The sequence below is a fragment of the Thermobia domestica genome, chromosome 12 (assembly GCF_964235325.1).
Source record: "Thermobia domestica chromosome 12, izTheDome1.hap1.1, whole genome shotgun sequence".
In the NCBI taxonomy this organism is placed as follows: domain Eukaryota; kingdom Metazoa; phylum Arthropoda; class Insecta; order Zygentoma; family Lepismatidae; genus Thermobia; species Thermobia domestica.
The window spans coordinates 46,052,271-46,071,411 of record NC_137465.1 but is presented as its reverse complement, the minus strand read 5'-3'; the positions used below and the strand labels follow the sequence as shown (position 1 = coordinate 46,071,411).

Genomic DNA, 19,141 nt, shown 5'->3' with positions numbered 1-19,141 from the left:
ACCTTATTTTAGAAATACTAAAAAAAAAAAAAAAAAAAAAAAATACTGTATAAAAGCTTAAGATGTCTTCTCTGCATTACTTACTTACTAGTGAAATAATATTGACTTCAATTTATCCAGAGCATCTAATAATGATTACTACTAATAATTTTCCTTTTCGTGTTTTACAGGTGTTGTTAAGTGGTGCGTTTTTTGTCAACAATTAGTGTAAACAGAAGCATTCCGAGCTGGCGCACTCAGGCTTCGTGGCGTGCAGCCGCTCAGCACTCCTGGAGGTCGAGAGCTGGCTGTTGTTTCATTGGCTCACGAGTGACGCCCCCTGTAAGTACCACAAAATTATCATAAAATTAGAACTTCTTAATCATGTGTATGAATACAGTTTACACCAGATAATCGACGCATCAGCAATTTGTCTCAATGTCTTTACCTAATTTGATTCTAGTTATTGCGTTCCTAGAATTGAATTTTCATATTAATATGTTTCGTGTTGTATTGTAATATTGATATGTTTTATGTGATTTTACAGTATGTATGTATACGTATATGATGTACTGTACTCAATATACAGTATGCATCTTCTGTCTTTCTTTCTTTCCTTTTTCTGACGTGGACAACACATCCTTCGGCTTTCGAAAAGACGAATTTGCTCTTTCTGGGGATGATGTGTTCTATTGCAGGATTAGTTTTGTGGTGGAGCCATTTCATAGAAATATTATTTGAAGATGTCCAAGTAATTGACGATCTTTTTAAAAATTACATTTATTTGAAAAAAAAATATTTGCAATGCACTGCAAATGCAATTCAATGCACTATATATATATATATAATTCATTCTTTTTTTAAAAAAAACTGTTAGTATAATTTGGTACTCTGAACACCTAAATGATAGTGTTGGTTATAATTGAAATTGGGAAATGGAAATGAAATGAAATTTTTGAGTTTAACGTCCCACGGTTATGCCGGTTAGGCTAAAGGAGACGGTGATAATGAGAAATCAATGAAATGGTGGAATGAAGAAAGTGGGAGGAACGGGAGAACCCCGAGAAAACCCACGAGCACAGTGTTTGTCCACCACAAAGTCCACAGGGTGCGAGCTGGGATCGAACTGTTCAGACTCCAAGCACCGGAGGTGAACGCTCTACCACTGAGCCACCGCTGCACTTTTTATATATTTTGTTGTACTCGCTGTCATTGTGTTTTATTTGTTGCGAACATAAAAAATATATATATTTATTTAAGAACAAAGTTTCTGAATGAAAGGAAGTAGGCGTCTCTCTTACATTAGGAATGCCACAACTAAGAAGAATCTTAAAAGAAATCTAGTAGATACAGAAAGAATACTGTAAATCAAACAATTGCTTTTGTTAAGCCATTTGCGCGTAATGGCAAATACTCTTTGTCGTCTACTTTTGGGATGCTATAGAGGTAACCAAGAAGGTTCTGTTGCTTTTTCATCCACCACCTTCGAACATCGATATGCCACCTAAGACGTACCTAGAAGATCAAAAATAGTCCCCATCAGCATCGATGACCTTCTACCAACGTTCTGGAAGGCCATGGATTCCATCGCGGTATAACTTGGTGGACCGTGAAGCGAAGAAGGTATCAAATGCATTTTGCATCTCTACTAGGGATTTAAACTGGCGGTGATTGTCCAAGCAATGGAACAGGTGATAACCGGACCGTGCAATGTCCGGGGAGTATATCGGCTGCAATAGTTTCCCATCCAAGGCGTAAAATGGTGTTCCGGATGGACCTTAGCTTTGTCCTGTAGCAGGAGGACCCCTTTGTGATTCAGAAGTGCTCTAGAGTTTTGAGTTTTTCTTGAACACGACTCAACTGCTGGCAGTACACAGTTACATTGATGCTCTGACCAGCTGGTAGCAGTTCCCGAAGCATGATACCACGAGCAGTCCACCAAACACACAGGAGGACCTATTTCTAGTGCAATGCTGATTTCGGCTGTTTTGGAACCGGTTCATGGGATACTAACCAATGATGAGGCTCCGTGTACCTTTGTACAGGACCCACTTTTCATCATACGGCTTAACAAAATGTCCTGAAATGGCTCCTTCCTTAGAGGAGACAGCTAAGAAACACGAGTGTCTGTTCCCGTTGCCTTTTGGCCCGGAGTCAAATCATGTGAGACCCATCGACCCAACTTGTAGTGCTTCCCAAGTTGATGGAGGTGCTGCCGAATGGTTTCTCCACTCACACTGAATTGTAGTCTCAATTCCTCACATGTCTGGCCACTGTTCGCCTCAATTGCTACCTGAAAATCTTCATTTTGTACATGTGTTGGTCTTCCGGCACGTGGTGCGTCTTCAAGTGTTTCGTCATCGTCCTTAAACTTGTTAAACCACCGCTGCGCTGTTAGCGTACTGACGACACTCTCACCAAAGGCCTGGCATATTCCCCCCGCTGCAGCGACATTTGACCCCAGTTTGAACTCGTACGGCATACACGCCTTTATGACGCTCTGTGGAGGTCCCATGTTAACTCTGTCGTTACACAAGTTCACAATGTAACTGAACTGCCACAACCAATTAGTATGTTGGATATACTCACACTAATAACTGACCTTCGCCTTATTGCCATTGGCATTCAACTCACTGTGTGAGGGTCAATGAAACACAGACCTCCACAAAAAGCGACATAACTTTCGTGGTTACCTTTATATAAACAAAACTACTTGTATTCTTTCGCTTTCCAGAAAAGCATGATCGATTAGTAATACTTCCCTCCCACTCTTACAGAAGGAAGAGCAAATTATGTACGTGCTTTTCGACGATTCTATAGATCATGTAGAGTAACGTAAGGAACTCACAGTATTTTGTAAATAAATAAATAAGTAAACTGAGGATCCGATTATTATTGTGATCAATAAATTTTAACACAAGTGCCTTTCATTAATACATCGAACCCTCCCTTGTTTCATTTTTACTATAACACTTAGGAACCAGGAGTTAGTCATCTTCCCGACGTGAAAGCAATCAGCACCGGCCTACACAATTGAAGGGCGTCACGAGGATGTCGTATCACCGCGCATTCATACACGAAATATTTTTACGCATTTTCCATTAAATGTGTTTGAATACTGTATTATTACGTAATTTCTATCTTGTTATTGTCTTAGTTATGTGTTGTTTTACATTAATACGGTACTTCTAGTGATGAACTACGTATTTTGCGCAAGAATACACGCGCTAGTTACTCTGCAGCAAATCAGCGTGCTTTAATTAACATAACTTTTGTTAATGGTCGTTTGGAAGTAAGGTGGAACCAAGGATCTTATAGAGGATCTGCCCTTACAACAAAATCTTGAAGCCATACGTCACAGTTTCGCCACCCCTACTCTGCCCACTCCGCCCACTCCGCCCAATAGGATCGCAATGTTTTGAGCCAACAATCATGGCGGAAACGAAAGTAGCCAATCAGACGATGGCAGAAACGAGAGTAGCTAATCAGACGTGCCGATGCTCGGGTGTTTTTTGGCTTCATCGATTTAATAGGATGAAGATACATATGGGCAGATCCTCTATTTATAACATCCTTGGGTGGAACTGATAATACCTCACAACCCAGCTACGTACAGGGCCACAGGTACAGGACCATCTCCCTTGCAAAAGCCATCATCGTCGGCAACACACCACTTCGGGATCACATCAAGAATACAAGAATCAGGACCAGACGTGCTAATGACTTGTTTCTTCATATTTTGCCAAAACTACAATTCAGTGCATTGGGTAAAATAGCAACTGCTGCTAGACACCCTTCTCTGCCTGCATGGTAGAGTAAAGTTATTCTTATCGTGTCGTCGTCGAACTGATAATAGATATAGAGATTTCGAAAAGCTAAAGCCAAAGCGTAAGAGTTGAACTTTCAATAAAAAAAAATTCTACACACTCGCTATAAAAGAAGTCCTCTGTGGACAATCACTCCTACAAGGTGTGTGGGCTGCGGTGGCTCAGTGGTAGAGCGTTCACCTCTGGTGCACGGGGTCCTTGGTTCGCTCCCAGCTCGCGCCAAGTGAGCTTTGCGGTGGACAAACACCGTGTGCGTGGGTTTGCTCGGGGTTCTCCCATTTCCTCCCACTTTCTTCATTCCACCATTTCATTCATTTCTCATCATCACCGTCTCCTTTAGCCTAGCCGGCATAACCGTGGGTACGTAAAACTTAAAGATTTCCTACAAGGTGTATCGATGTACTGCACGAAATTTTTAGCGGGCTCTTAACTATGTTATACAACACTAACAAACGTAGACAGACGCATAGACGGTTATATAAGTTTAAGCGTAGTTTAGCTTCATTTATTTTTATGGGAGAAATGGTCTTTTGCTTATTCTTACTGTAGCATGTAATGTGCTACTGGAGATTTCAATTTCTAAACCTGACCCATTGATGGTCCTGTTAGTCGTGTAAAGTTTGGTTGGGATTGGTCTTAACAGTTTTGAAAACGAAGAGCCAAAATACAGTTTTCTGAGAAGAGTGGAAAACGCTTGCTCCATTCGCTATTATTATTATTATTATTATTATTATTATTATTATTATTATTATTATTATTATTATTATTATTATTATTATTATTATTATTAATATTATTATTAATATTAATATAATTAATATTAATATAATTAGATGGATGGTTAACGTTCTATGTTCGTAGTCAGAAAATCTAGGAGTCGTGGCCGATCAGTCTGACATATGTTTTCCAATGTTTCTCTATGTTCGCACTAGGCGAATATACGGATAATACCTTGAATACTCGGCTGGTCGTTTCTTCCTAAATTCGTGCTAATCTCCCATTGTTAATGCTTTTCATACAAAATGGCTTCAGTTCCTCAAGCTGTTATATGTAACTTTATGTACTGGAAAAGAATTTTAAAATGGGAGTGAAATGTGAGGAACAGCGATATGAAAGTTCGAAAGTTTCAAGGAAAAGACATTATAAACTAAAATGATAAGCATTAGGGGATATGTTTCTTTAGCTGAGAAATGTGTCATGTTTATGTTGGTGACTCTTCATTTTATGTATCGTTCGTAAAATTTCAGTAAATAAATAAAAGTAATTGAACAGGAATTTATTCCATTGTTAAGTATCTTGATTTTTAGCCTATTGATGTGTGTGTGAATCGAATATTTTAGTGATTTGTCAATTTCTTCTGCGAATCAATTTAAGTGTTTATAAACCTAAATCACTGGCGTGAGAAACTTTCGCAGGCCTGAACCTGGTCCAACGACGCCTGTTAGCGACGTCCAACCAGGTGACAAACTTGTTATCAGTGCGTAGCGTCGCCCTGCCTCTAAAATGAGCTATAGACGCACAGACTTGCATGACCAACTTGCATGAAAGATTTGTTTCATCATGCATGTTGGAAGAATTTTTTTTTCCCACACACGTACCAATTTGCTGTCTAACTTACTGGAAGATCATCCATTGTTAACGACCTTGGCATTACGAGGGGAAGTCACGTGATTTCTTTCGCTGTCGTGATTGGCGGACCTAAATATAAAACAACCAACTTGTATGAATGAGCACATACACCGTAAACATGCATGAAGAACGGCAAAACTATCATGCATGTTGACAGAAGATTTTGTAAACTTTCAACAATTCATGAACGAGGCTATACATGATCAACTTGCCTGTGGTTTTATCATTTTTCATGCATGTTGGAAGGTTTCTTCATGCATGCGTTTGCGTGTATGGGCCCCTTAAAAGGCGGATCAGGAGCTTTCTGAACTTAGTCTTTATTCATGTGACTCTTCAATTGCCTTACGAAACTGAGTAATTGGACGGCAGTAAGTAGAGTGTATCGGCCGGGAATCGAGCCTGTGGCCACGCACACCTAAGTCCAACGCTGTAACTATTAGACTACGGAGATTTGGTCTATTGCTTTCTAAAATGAATTAGTATTATTTATATAGGGGTAGTCCAAAAGTGTGGAAACACCCTAATAAAATATAAACGATGTAGAAAACATGAAGTCAAAGCCTGTATGATATGGGCGAGGGATGAAGCTGTCGGGACCAGTAAAGATTTCCGAGGCTGTCTTAAAAATCGCCATGTTGGATTTGAGTTTACTTTTTTAAATGAGAATCATAAAATGTGATAACCATTTTCTGATAGCGCATTCAGTCAGAAAGATATCAATCGAAAGTACTAATTGAAGTAATAAAGAACAAGAATTGACAATAACTGCAAGAATTAATAATAATTTATGAATAAAGATAGAGAAAAAAATCAAGTAGCAGTATTACGTGCATACCGCGCGAAAGAGTTTGGTTTGTATGGTGTGATATTTTCTAAATTAATGTATAAACCGGAAGTGGTAGTAGATTTTTTCGGTTTTAGCAGAAAGATTAAAGTAGAGATAGAATATATTCTTGGGTGGGACACTCAATTTAATTCCAGACGATTCTCGATATCTACAATTACCGTTTTAACGATCAACGTTGAAACCGGAAGTGTTTTTCTGCAACTTCTGGTTTGAATAGAGGTTCAAGAGAGATGGTGTCCATTCTTAAATCGATTCCTTCCGTCTCCTATCGTTTTTATTCTATATAGATTAATAATAAAACCGAAAGTTGTAGTGAATTTCTATTACTTCCGCTTTTAATAGTTAAGAATGGAGATGAAATGTATCCTTGGATCGCTACTACTTTTTTACTGTTGCCCTATAGTGATGGAAATGGTTAAAAATGGAAATGGTTGATTTCAACAACGTCTGGTTTGAGTATCACATTCATCAACGGACTTGATTCCTAACTTATGACCAAAATCAATGATTGGGGGGGTGGCTCAGTGGTAGAGCGTTCACCTCCGGTGCATGGGGTCCTTGGTTCGATCCCAGCTCGCGCCGTGTGTACTTTGTGGTGGACAAACCCCGTGCTCGTGGGTTTTCTCTCGCTTCTCCCGTTTTCTCCCACTTTTTTCATCCCACCATTTCATTCACTTCTCATTATTACCGTCTCCTTTAGCCTAACCGGCATATCCGTGGGACGTAAAACTTAGATTTCATTTCATTTCCAAAATCAATGATGATCTATCATGTGGTTCTCTTTGTCTTCTGGACGAACGCATAAACAGACAGACAGGATAAATTGATAAAGGAGGTTTGATAAATCAAATTCACTAGTAGTTCCGTGATCTACTACCAGAAACTGGTATCAAATCCTATGGTTCCCATTGAAGAATGGTCATTGAAATCCAATATGGCGACTTTGAACATGACCACTGATGTTCTTATTGTCCTGTCTTCTCCAACATATCCACAAACTTCGATTTTATGTGTGGGACCGTGGTGGTTCAGTAGTAGAGTGTTCACCTTTGGCGCATAGGGTCCTTGGTTCGATCCAAGCCCACGCCAAGTGAACTTTGTGGTGGACAAACACCGTGTACGTGGCTTTCCTTGGGGTTCCACCCACTTTCTTCATTACACCATTTCATTCATTTCTCATTATCACCGTCTCCTTTAGCCTAGCCGGTATAACCATGAGACGTAAAACTTAAAGATTTCATTTTAAAATTTTAGATTTTTATGTTTTTTTTTTTTGACCGTTTGAAATTTTTTTAGGTAATTCACACACTTTTGGACCACCATTACGTAAATGCAGTATCATTAAAGATAAATTTGATTTGTAAATACCAAAATTATACATATCTCAGGTTTTACACCAATGAGGTTTTTCGCTTTCACGTGTACGTGGAACTTCAGCATCCATGTTCTCTACTTTTTTTTAGAAAACAGTCTTCTGTCTGTGATGTCTTTTGATACTGTGGCAAGTCCCTCGCTGTTTTCCAGTGTCGTCCTTTGTCACACAAAGACTTGGAGAACGAGTCCCTTTTGTAATCTGAACGGAAAGAGAGAGATGTTACATCCTTTACACTACTCGACTTACTATACATAGCTGAAACTGTTATCTCGTTTTCTTCTTGGACTATCATTTTTTTTGTAATGTTTTGTTTCTTTGTGCTACGTTATCTGGAACGAAGAAGACACTTTGCCTTTCACGTTTTAAAATGTTTTTATTCGTCTCGTAACGTTACACGGTGTTTGGAGTGTTACCTTATAAAGCACACGCGCTATATATATATATATATATATATATATATATATATATATATATATATATATATATATATATATATATATATATATAATGTTTTCTTTCTTTTTTGTTTATATAACGATTTGAAAAAAAAAACTGAAAATAGATACGACGAAATACAATAGAAAACCTGTTACTCTGATGATATTCTAATGTTTGTAATCTTTAAACAGAAGTTGTTGTTACGTCAAACAGGATCTAAATGAGTACTTTGCGTAGATTAAATGTTATTAACTGTGTTCTCCACGACCTTATTGAATTTCAGAGAGTAGCTTAAACACAGTAAAACTCCAATTAATCGAACTCCAGTCATCCGAATAACCAGATATCCGAATTGACGTAAGGAAATAAAAAGAATGCACTTTAATAGCTGATTGAATTGAGTTGTGTTTAGTTTAGGGTCCCTTTCAGCAGTGAGGTTGTATAAGTAGTTGATCTAGAGCTCTTAACATGGATCCAAACCACATGAGCTCGTGCCGAAATCGAACTCGGTTTCTCACGTCAAAAGCGCGTATGCTATCCGCATAGCCACGAGGGAGCTCTTAATAACTGATTAAAGTGCGAAATGTACGTATTTGTTCGTAAAGTATATCTAATTTTCTTGAAATTCATATTTAAACTGATGTTAAAAAGTATGTTTAATCGGTATTTTTAAAATTATATTTAGTGGATAGCTAAGTCGGTGTCTCACCAGCTTCAGGAATATACAAGGGCTGTTCTGAAAGTAAAGAGACAGGTACTGGTGTCACGCAAACGTGCACTTAATGGAGAAGCCGGTGGTAGAGGAGGTGAGAAAACTGTAAGAGAGCTTAATTTACTGTGAAGAGCCGAAGCAAGTAGACAGGCTCGAGAGTGTACGCCTGTCGTTGCGTTACGGCTACAATAGAACGAACGTTGAAACAGTGTTACGTGATGAAATTTTGCGTTAAATTGAAGAGTTCCCCAGACTTTCGACATGATGAAGACAGCATACGGCAATGAATTATGTGTCTTGTGCAGATTGCAAGTGTTCAAATGGCACAAAGCATTTACAGGGAGTCAAGAAGACGTCCACGACGTGTAGCGGGTTGGGCGCCCGTCTACAATGGTTACGGACGTTAATGTTAGTCATGTCCGTGTTCTATTGAACACTGCTCGGCGTTTAAGTGTCCTTATCATTGCAGAAGAGCTAGGAATTCCAAAAGCGCACATTCATGAAATTGTTATTGTCCATTTCTAAATGCGCAAGATGTGTGCAAAGCTCGTGGAGAAATTTTTGAACTCTCTTCAAATGGGAACCGGGCCGAATTGTTGCTTCTTCCTGTTTCCGAGGATGAAAAGCACATTGAAAGGACACCGATACAATACCATGAAAGAGGTCCAGAGGGCTGCGACGAAGATATTGAATGAGATTCTAGAAAAATACTGTGGAACTTTTAAAAACTTGGGGAAACGCTAGACTTACTGTATCGAAGCCTTTTTTTTTTTTAAGAATACTAGGTGTATGGGGAATGATCTTGCCAAGTAAAGTGTGTTTTCTGTATTCAGTCTCCTTACTTTCAGGACAATCCTGTATGTACTGTATTTCTCTGACCTCGTACTACAAGAAAACCCGAAGAATTCCTTGTATTTTAGGAGCGATTTTAGATAAATAATGATTTCATAATATAACCTTTTTTTGATGATTTTCCCAATCATTCTTATCCTTCGTATGTGGATTGCATTCAGAACTCATTACTCTGGATAATTATTGGAGTTTCGCTGTGTATTAATTAATATCGAGAACCTAGAACATAAAGTCATCTTACTTGGTACCGTATTTATAAAATGAAATTACTTAAGATAATTTTGAATGTATTTACGTATTTGCCTACTTTCCAGAATTGTTGAGTTTATTTCTTCTTCTTCTTCTTCTTCTTATTTTTTTTTTTAATCTGGAAAAGGGGTGGGAAACACGGTGAAGAGCCTTAAGAAACATCCAGATTTATTAAAATTACTATTTTTTGTATTTTTTAAATAACATTTTTCTTCCTAAAGGTAGGACCTCCTTATTAAAAAAAAAATAAGAAATATACAATCTTACTTACCTGAAAATGTTTAATCAGTAGCTATGCCTCCTTGCAGCTTTTAATACCATATCCCCAGCTTTTTCTTCTGTACAGTCAGCCTCTATGCCCATATATTTTGTGCTTAGTGTCCTCAGTCTCTCTGTCTGATTAACTTAATTACTTGGTAACCATTCATTACCATGTAGTTAATGTACTTCCTGTGTGCACCAGAGATGGAATAAATTGTGGGTCAGGTGGGGCAAACTGTGAGCGTGAGTCTATGGGTCAAAGTAACCTATTACTCAGCGTGATTCACAACCATTTATGGCTACAGTTTTATTGGAAAAACCCGATTTTTAAAAATAAAAATAAAGTTGTATAATCACGTTTGTGTTTTATATATTTTAAGAAAATCACTATCAGGAGAGGAAGATAGAAAGAAGGCCCATTTTCACATAAACATCACATTCTGTAAAATAATCAAGCTATCTTTACAGTGCAGGGGCGCATCTACGGGGGACCACTGGATCCAGACTCTCCAAAATAACTTCCTAACTCAACATACATTTGTACACTTTCTTAATAAAAACTATATTTTTTAACAGTGAAATGAGTGAGGTAACATGAAAATTTGATCTTTTGATCTAATAAAAACCATCTAGTTCTATCATTTTTTTTTTCTGAAAATATAGATGAAGATAATTTACAATTATTTATCGTCTTTTTGGGCGCAGAATAATACCCGTTCAATACAACATAGACGTAGTCGTTGTGTATTATTAGACCTAGGGGTAGGGGGACGATAGGTTGCAGCATGACGTCACACCGTCCCCCTGCCTAAATTTTCCCATTGTAATTTTTTTAGAAACTTTGGGACGCCGTACATGTTTTTTGGAAGTGGGGGACGGCATCCCCCCGCACTTTTATTCCTGATTGGACTCTCCAAAAGCTTGGGGTCCTTCTGAACAATTTCTGGATGCGCGCCTGCTATAATGTAAACCAATTGACCTACGAACGCTATTTCAACACGTGTTATTTCTTTAAGGTTGGTTTAAAGGAACAAGTTTTCTCGATAGGTGGCACTACAGTCCTTGTATCTCTCCCATGTATTTTTTACCTTTCACGAAAATTCACGATTTGTCTTACATATTTCAACTTACAGACTTCAATTTTTTTAAGAAAAGGAACTTCATAGTCCATCGAAGGCAATAATCCGTGCCGATTTTGTATTTAGAATATTCTTCATTAATGAAATGGCTAGATTGTGAGATATGGATATCCAAACCTTTAACAATGGAACTGTTTCAACAATGAAGAAAATTCTAAATAAAAAAAAAAAAATCGGCACGGATAGGTTATGAAGTTCCTTCTCTAAAAGTTTGATGCTTCTAGGTTGAAATTAGTAAGAGAAATCGTAAACTTTCGTGAAAGGTAAAAAAAAAAAAAAAAAAAAAAAAAATACATGGGAGAGATATGAAGATTGTAGTGACATCTATCGGCAAAACTTGTCCCTTTACACCAACCTTAAAGCTGGTCTAGTGGCTAGCGCGCCACTTTGGTCCTGGGTTTAATTATTTCCCCGTGGAAGAACATTGGAATTTGAATCATTGGATTCCACTTTAACTGTAGATTAATGTCTCATATAACCTCGGTGCTGGGAAAGGACGCTAAACCTAAGAAAAAGAAGCAAACAGCGCCTATTATGTCTTCTGTCTTCCTCGACGTAAAGTTTAATATATATTTTATGCAATAACACAGATGTGTGTTATCGCATATATAAACTTTGTTTTATCTCTCTTCCGTCAATGTATAGCGGGTGACAGTGGGTATTGGGTCATTGAATCATAGGCCATTTGTTTATTGATTCACACCATCTCTGGAGCTTCTAAGGGAAAGTTCGCAAATTATTTAGCTACCTTTCTTTTCTTTTTCTTTTTACAATTTTCAAAATAAGGAGAATCCAAAGGAAAAATATTAAAAGTTAATAAATATCGTGTGTACTTATAAACCAAGTAAAGCAAAATGATTATTGTCTTAAAAAAAAAAAAAAATGATCGTTGACTAATTCGTTGGGTAGTCAGTTGTGACAGCTTGAGGGTAGAATCAGAAACTTGTCCGTGTTGTAGTTAAAGTCTCAATATTATGATCACATTCAGTGGTAATAATTATATATTTTATAAGTATTAGGCCATTTTCAAGTCTGACATTTATCGAGACGCAGAAAACGCTTGTTAAAGTAAATTACCTATTAAATACTCAGATGCTGAAATTTAATATCCAACATTTTTTTATATGCACGGAACGAGTGCGACTGATTTTTTTTTTTTTTTTTTTTTTTTTTTTGCGTAAACTTCGAGGGTATTCAGAAAGCAAGGTTCCCTCTAATGCATATCTTCTGCACTGTTGCAAGGTAAGAAGTTATTACTGTGCCGAAACGAAGTTCAGAATTTGACTGCTCTCTGACAGCAGAATCAAGTTTCAAGTGTTTCACATGTCCTGAATAAACGTACACAAAACGGCTACTAAGCTCTTTGTGTGATACTATATTATTCAGCGTAACCTCTAAACTCCGATAAACAAAATATTTGTATCCTTCCGCTTGTCACAAATACGATTGGCTAGTGATGTATTACTCCCACTCCCCACGGGGAGGAGCAATTATACACGTGCAGTTTGACAATACTGTCTCCTGTTGTCCAAATACTTACAGCAGCAGCAGAAAAGAAAGAAAAGAAACTCGAAAGATTAAAAAAAAAAGTATTTGAATTTCGCTCGTAAACAATTGTTGTTTAGTGAGTAAAGGTTTGCTTTATTGGTGTTTCACCACAACACTCGCGGAACCGGGATTCATGCCAGTCATCTTTCAGACTAGCAGAACACACGTCTACAGTTGAGTTGGCGCCATAATTACTGCGCATGCTTAGTGTTTATTTCTATTGTTTCATTGGCCACACTCGATTGCAGTATTATTAGATAATCCGTATTATATTTTTGTCATTTATAATAATATAGCAGTTTTATATGAAGCTTCTTAGTAAAACTAATAATGCAATCACATGGACTATTTTGCGGAGGAGTACAAGCGTCGGTAGGACAACAGCAAATCAGCGAGGTTTAGTTTCACGTGGCTTTGTTTATCGCAGTTTAAAGCTTACGCCGATTTTTTTTTTTTTTTTTTTTTTTTTTTTTTTTTTTTTTTTTTTAGAAGAGATGCGATCTGTTATTTGCTTTTTGTAGGTCAAAAGAAAATCAAATTCAAATTATTTGCAACAAGTATATCAAAAATATGATGACAGTGAAACATGTGCGTAAATAATGTCAGGAATCCAGTGGTGGTCGTGAGTGTGCAAGATGAAGAAAGAAATTGAAAAGGCTGTACGGGCAAATCGCTGGGTATTACTGGCACACTTGAAATTCAGTTTAAGAGACCTTATCATTGCGAAATATAAATACCTCTAATTTTACAGTAATTATGTGATATTTTCAAATAGATAAAAGATAATTGAAATGTGAAACAAGAACGCCCTAGACAATATTATTTTGCACGTGGTACCGTTATTACGAGTCACCTAGTAGCTTCCCGTTTGCAGCCATTTAGAAACGCGAAAAGAAATGACGATTTTCAAAACGGCTGGAAATCGAAAGCAGGTGAGTCGTGATAACGGTATCTCATGCAAAATAATATTGTCTAGGGCGCTCTTGTTCTACATTTCTTCGATTATCTTTTATCTATTTGAAGATATCACATAATTTCTGTAAAATTAGCGGTATTTTAATTTCGCCGTGATGGGGCCTCTTAATTTGTCACATGTGAAACATTGTGCACAAACGTTTAAGATACAGAAAAGTGTGCAGCAGGTGGATTCCGTGATAACTGAGAGGCGACTACAAGAACATCTTCATGGGTGCATCGTCTCGTATCTCCTCCACTCCCTCAGGGAAGCATGAGGATGATTCCCTGAGCCAAATCAGTACTGGGGACAAAACATAGATATACTGCCCGGAGTTAAAGCACAGTATATGGCATGAAAACATCCAGGATCTCCAGCAGTCAGTAAGTTCGTCATTGCGCAGCACTGGCTAACTGATGGCAACTGTCCTTTGGAATATCCATAGTCTGTTCCTGGTTGATTTTTATGCCTCTAATCACTCAGTGAATGCTGTGGCGTACCAGATAACACTCCGAAAACTGGAGAGATCTATTTAATGCAAAAGATCTCAAATATTACATCACATAATGGCATCAAGCATGCAGTCCAAACATAGTTTCGTGATCAGAATCCAATCTTCTGTCTATTATTTTGAAAATTGTAAATATAAAGTATTCTTACTTCCCCGTAATTTCTAAATTCATACCCACCATAAAAGGATTCTCTCCCACCTATATTAATTGCATTATTAAATAAAGAAATGCATATTTATATAAGCGCAATGAATAAATAGAAACCAGCTTTATATTATTTTTAAGATAAAATTTCGTTATGTTTATTTAATTTACTCATTTATGTGCACCAAATTGTTTATCCTCATTTATAGTTAAATTATTTCATTTCTTTTTTCACCGTAGTTTTGTTAATCCTTTTAATTTAATTTTGTTTTCTTTAATGATTCCTTAATTTATTTTCCTACGTGCAGGCAGCAGAAGGTGTAAGAAGATTTAGAAAATAGCAAAGATTCTTCAATCGAGTGTGTATGCAGTGTAAATAAGTCCACATGGTTGATGGTGAGTAGACGATCTGTTAACTGGCGAAGGTCGCCAATTGTGTACGTGGTGTGCTGTCTCGACAAACTAACTACAGTAGAACTAACCTTTAGCTGGTGGAGGGTTTTTCTTTCTTCAGTAGTGCATGGCAAATAATGGTCTAATGCTATTAAGTAAAGCTTCTTTCTTGGCCTACTGTGCGACCAACGTAAGTGGAACTGTGGAGTGTGTGTAAAGTAAAAGTGCAGTAACTTTTCTTTTAAGATTTTCGATATGGTTGTCCTAAGTTCGTTTGTGTTTCTTAAGATTAGGAATTAGATTTCTGGGCGGTCGGCATTTGTGATCATGTTATCCCGTTACGTATGAGGATGACACGGGCATCTCTGGCGGGGGGAGGACGAAGGGGACGCGTCCCCCCAATATTTTGAAGTACAAAATACTCAATATTTTTTCTAATTTTATTTATTTACTAACGACAGAATAACATAAATAATAATAATAAAATAATTGTATTTATTTGGAATATAATATCCATGCTGTGAAACGATTATAACAGAGTTCTTGATATATCTCAGGAGGTCCATGAAAATAAGCAGAAATATAAAATGGAATCGAAGATAATAAACAGGTTGAGCTAGTTAGTAACATTTAAATCACTTTATTTGATGCCCCCCCCCCCCAAATTTTACATGCCAGAAGCGCCAGTGGAGGATGACGTCTCTCCTCGGCGTTTACGCTATCCGACGAAAGGGAAGGAAGAACGGATTGGGGAAGCAAGAAAGCGACCTCGGACCTGTATGCTAGGTACCATCCCGGCATTTGCCTAGTGTGAAAGAAAAATCTCACTCAGGATGGCTGAAAAAGCTTTAACACATTCTCGACCGAGTGTCCCACCGGGAATCGAACCCGGAACCGCTCGCACCAAATGCGAGAGCGTTAACAACTCTACTACGCGGGACCACGTTTATGTTCTGTTTGTGTTCGTTGAAGTTTAGCGTCTCTTTTTCAGCATCGAGGCTATTATGAGACGTGAACCCACAGTTTAAAGTTGAATCTGAACCATCATGATACGTTCAAATACACTTACACCGGGAATTGAATCCAGAACCCTGTGCAGCAAAATCATGCGCGCTAGCCGCTAGACTAATTAGGAGGACCCTCAATATTTGTATTTTATTAATTATTTTAAGAGATGAATTTTAGGCCTTCAATTTAAGAGCCTGACATACTAAAAATAATACTAAATTTACCATTTTTCTTTTGCTAATTTTTCGTAAGTGGAAGGAGATAAAGAAATGCAACTTACCACAATCATAATGTTATTCTACAACAGAAAATATGAACCTGAAGAATATTCAATATTGGCATCCATAGAAATTACAGTGTTGCCAGAATAACATTTTCCCCAAAATCTAAGTTAAGGCAGCGACTAGAGGAGCGAACTTAACTGCATTTGATTACGTATCATGTTGTCTGAGAATCCTGTGAACCACTTTTTAAACAGTAATTGTATTTGGTTTGTAATAAACAAAATAGTTGTAACATACAGTTATCAAAATTAAATAATAATGTTGGTCATATGGTAGTTTTACACAACTTTTCAAGAAATGTTTACTGCCATAATGTTTCAGTAGGTACGCCTTACAATAATGAGAGTTATTGCCTGTTAGTAAAGAGAAAGGATCACGTAGAGGTAAGAAATGTTAATGTTTAATCAGTGTTTCTCTTTTGTAATTATTCACTTTCCAGAATGTGGGAATTGCTATTGATATACGAAATACAAATTGAAACATTGTTCTATAAATTTCTAGAAGAACCCAACTTGCGGACTGAGAGTGGTATATGATTGTAACTGCATGGTTCGACACACGCATGCTACTAAATTGAGCAAATATTCAGTGGCGGCTCTTGAGGGAAGACATTTGCTAAAAAAAAAAATCTCTTCAAACTAAGGGGAAAAACTTAACAAATCTTCTAATCATTCTGAACAAGTATTGGAACATTAGGTAAATATTTTTGTCTTAGTTTGAAAGGTTTGATGTTTAATATTTACCGATCTGATTTTCCTTATGAGCCACCATCTGCAAATAACACAGTTATACTTTCAAGTGCTTTCATTATTATTATTCATATAAGTTGGTTTACTTCGAAAACAACCTACACAAGTTTCAGTACATTAAAAAACTCAACTTTTTCATATGAAATACGCGTAAAAACTTTTTATTGTTCTATTTCAAAACTTTACTGACAGATTTATTAACCATTCGTGCTATGCATAAGTATGGGAAATATTTTGGGGAAATCTTTAAAAACCGCTTTGTCCCACTGTCGAGATAGGTATCGGAACAAAACTAAGTATCGGATCGTCTGATAAATTAAGCGTCCCAAGAATTTAATCCGTCTCATTTTAGCTTTCTACTGCACCCGAAAGTGGCAGAAATTTCCGACTTCAATACAGAGTACCACGAAACAAAACGGTTACAGAACCAGTAATATAATAATCTGTCAGAAATTTTGTGGCAGTGCTATCAAATATCATGGCACACAATATCATGGCCTTAGCGTAGCGGTTGAGAATCCCTGGTTTAATTTCACTGAAAAATCCTTCTGTATATTTGGTAAAAGTTGAGGGCTGACTTAAAGTTTGTTTCTCAGCGAAATTATCAGTAGTTAAGAGTATAAAAAGAGGCGGATTTCATATTCCTTGTCTTACATATGTGAAGAGTGAATAGTTAGGTGAATGTTTTGTTATTCTGAGATTTTATAGTTTCATTTTCTTGTCACTTAATGATCCTTTTGATTTAATTGAGATCCAGACTTGATGATATAGCCCGCAAATCCAATATATAGGCCTACAAGTATCATTGACAGTCATTAACAATAATACCAGAAACAACAAAGGTAAGGATATAAAGAGAAGAAAACCAAGGTTTATTTTAAAGGCACGACTCCGGTAGTCATCTAGTGGAACTAAGGAAAAATTTTGGAAGATTTATTATTGCTGGCCAATGGGTTCGAACTTGGTACCTATTGAAGAAAGAACGCCAACAATGAGCATAGGACTGTTCAAGATTGATCAAGCATCAGGAAACCCAATGTATTCTTCTGCCTGCCAAGAATAGAGAGGGGTTCTAAAGTAATATTTTTTTTTTCCTTTACGTAAGTAGCAAAAACCAGTAAGTGCCAGGCTTGCCAACCATAAGAGCATTTATCGTAATATACGATAATTGATCATAATATACAATAATTTAACTCTTATTGTTATACACGATAATACCCTTGCGATATAGGCGAATATATGATAATTTTAGAACGCATACTTTTTTGCAGTTTAAAATGTGCAAGTAAATTGTAGATGAGCATTAAATAATTATAAAACATATACAACGAGGTTTTTTTAAACAGTAATTCCTGCTAAAATAAATCAATAACGATGAGTATTGGCAAATGGCAACCTTGCACCCGTTCTTTAAATTCATTAACGTTTACGAGGGGCAAGGGCGCCGATTTCTCTGTAAATTTGGGGGGGGGGGCATTCAGATGCAGAAGGTGTGTATATATATGAAGATTTTAAGACAAATTGCAGTCAAATTATGCCAAATATTGTATATTTAAAAATACAATAGGGGGCCCACATAAGCTTTGTGGGGCCCGAATCCCCTCGGATCGGTGCCCTTGACGAGGGGTGGAAATGTTCAGAATAATGTTAGTAAGTGTTTTAAAAATGATGAGGACAATGACCCGATTTAAAGTTCGAAGCTGAAGGTTACTAGATAAGTTTATTATATATTATTTTGCTATTATTAATAATATTTTACTTGTTTCTGCAGTTATGAAATGCGTAACGTATATACGATAATTTAAAAGACAAAAATCGATCAACACTGGTGACCGCCAACTTTGATTTTAGCTGTTGAAACTTTAGTGAAATCACACGGCAATTGGACAAACTTGTTTATTTTTTTTATTAATAATATAATAGTGAAGCATATGTTTCTATAAAATAGTGAATCTATGTAGCAGTCATTCTTTCAGAAAAAATGTTCCGGAGAATATTTATTATTATATTATATACGTATTATTTTGGTCTCCTCCGGAGTGCAATCTGAGTTCCGTGGGGCAGTGCCCCCTCCCCCCCAAAAAAAAACATGTCTGGAAGAAACATTGCTATGTAGTACTGAATTTTGTTGCTGCCGCTAGAGACATTGACTAATATAGTCTATCTCTAAATCGATTTTTAGTTATTAAATGCTTAATTGTTTTAAATTCTAAAATTTCGCGACAGACCCTATTGGACTG

At 36.9% G+C, this 19,141-nt stretch overlaps 1 protein-coding gene across 3 annotated transcripts in view; it reads left to right on the top strand.

The window, feature by feature from the left end:
- Positions 1–19,141, top strand: part of sigmar (Tumor necrosis factor alpha-induced protein 8-like protein sigmar) — a 349,328-nt gene that overhangs the window by 131,569 nt on the left and 198,618 nt on the right. For 2 of the 3 annotated variants that reach the window (XM_081733676.1, XM_081733674.1), the window contains exons 2-3: positions 171–321; positions 14,776–14,863. In XM_081733676.1, the coding sequence (XP_081589802.1) occupies positions 14,854–14,863 (10 nt within the window). In that variant the 5' untranslated portion in view covers positions 171–321; positions 14,776–14,853. The remainder of the gene's footprint in view (positions 1–170; positions 322–14,775; positions 14,864–19,141) is intronic. The other variant, XM_081733677.1, reaches the window with a different exon arrangement.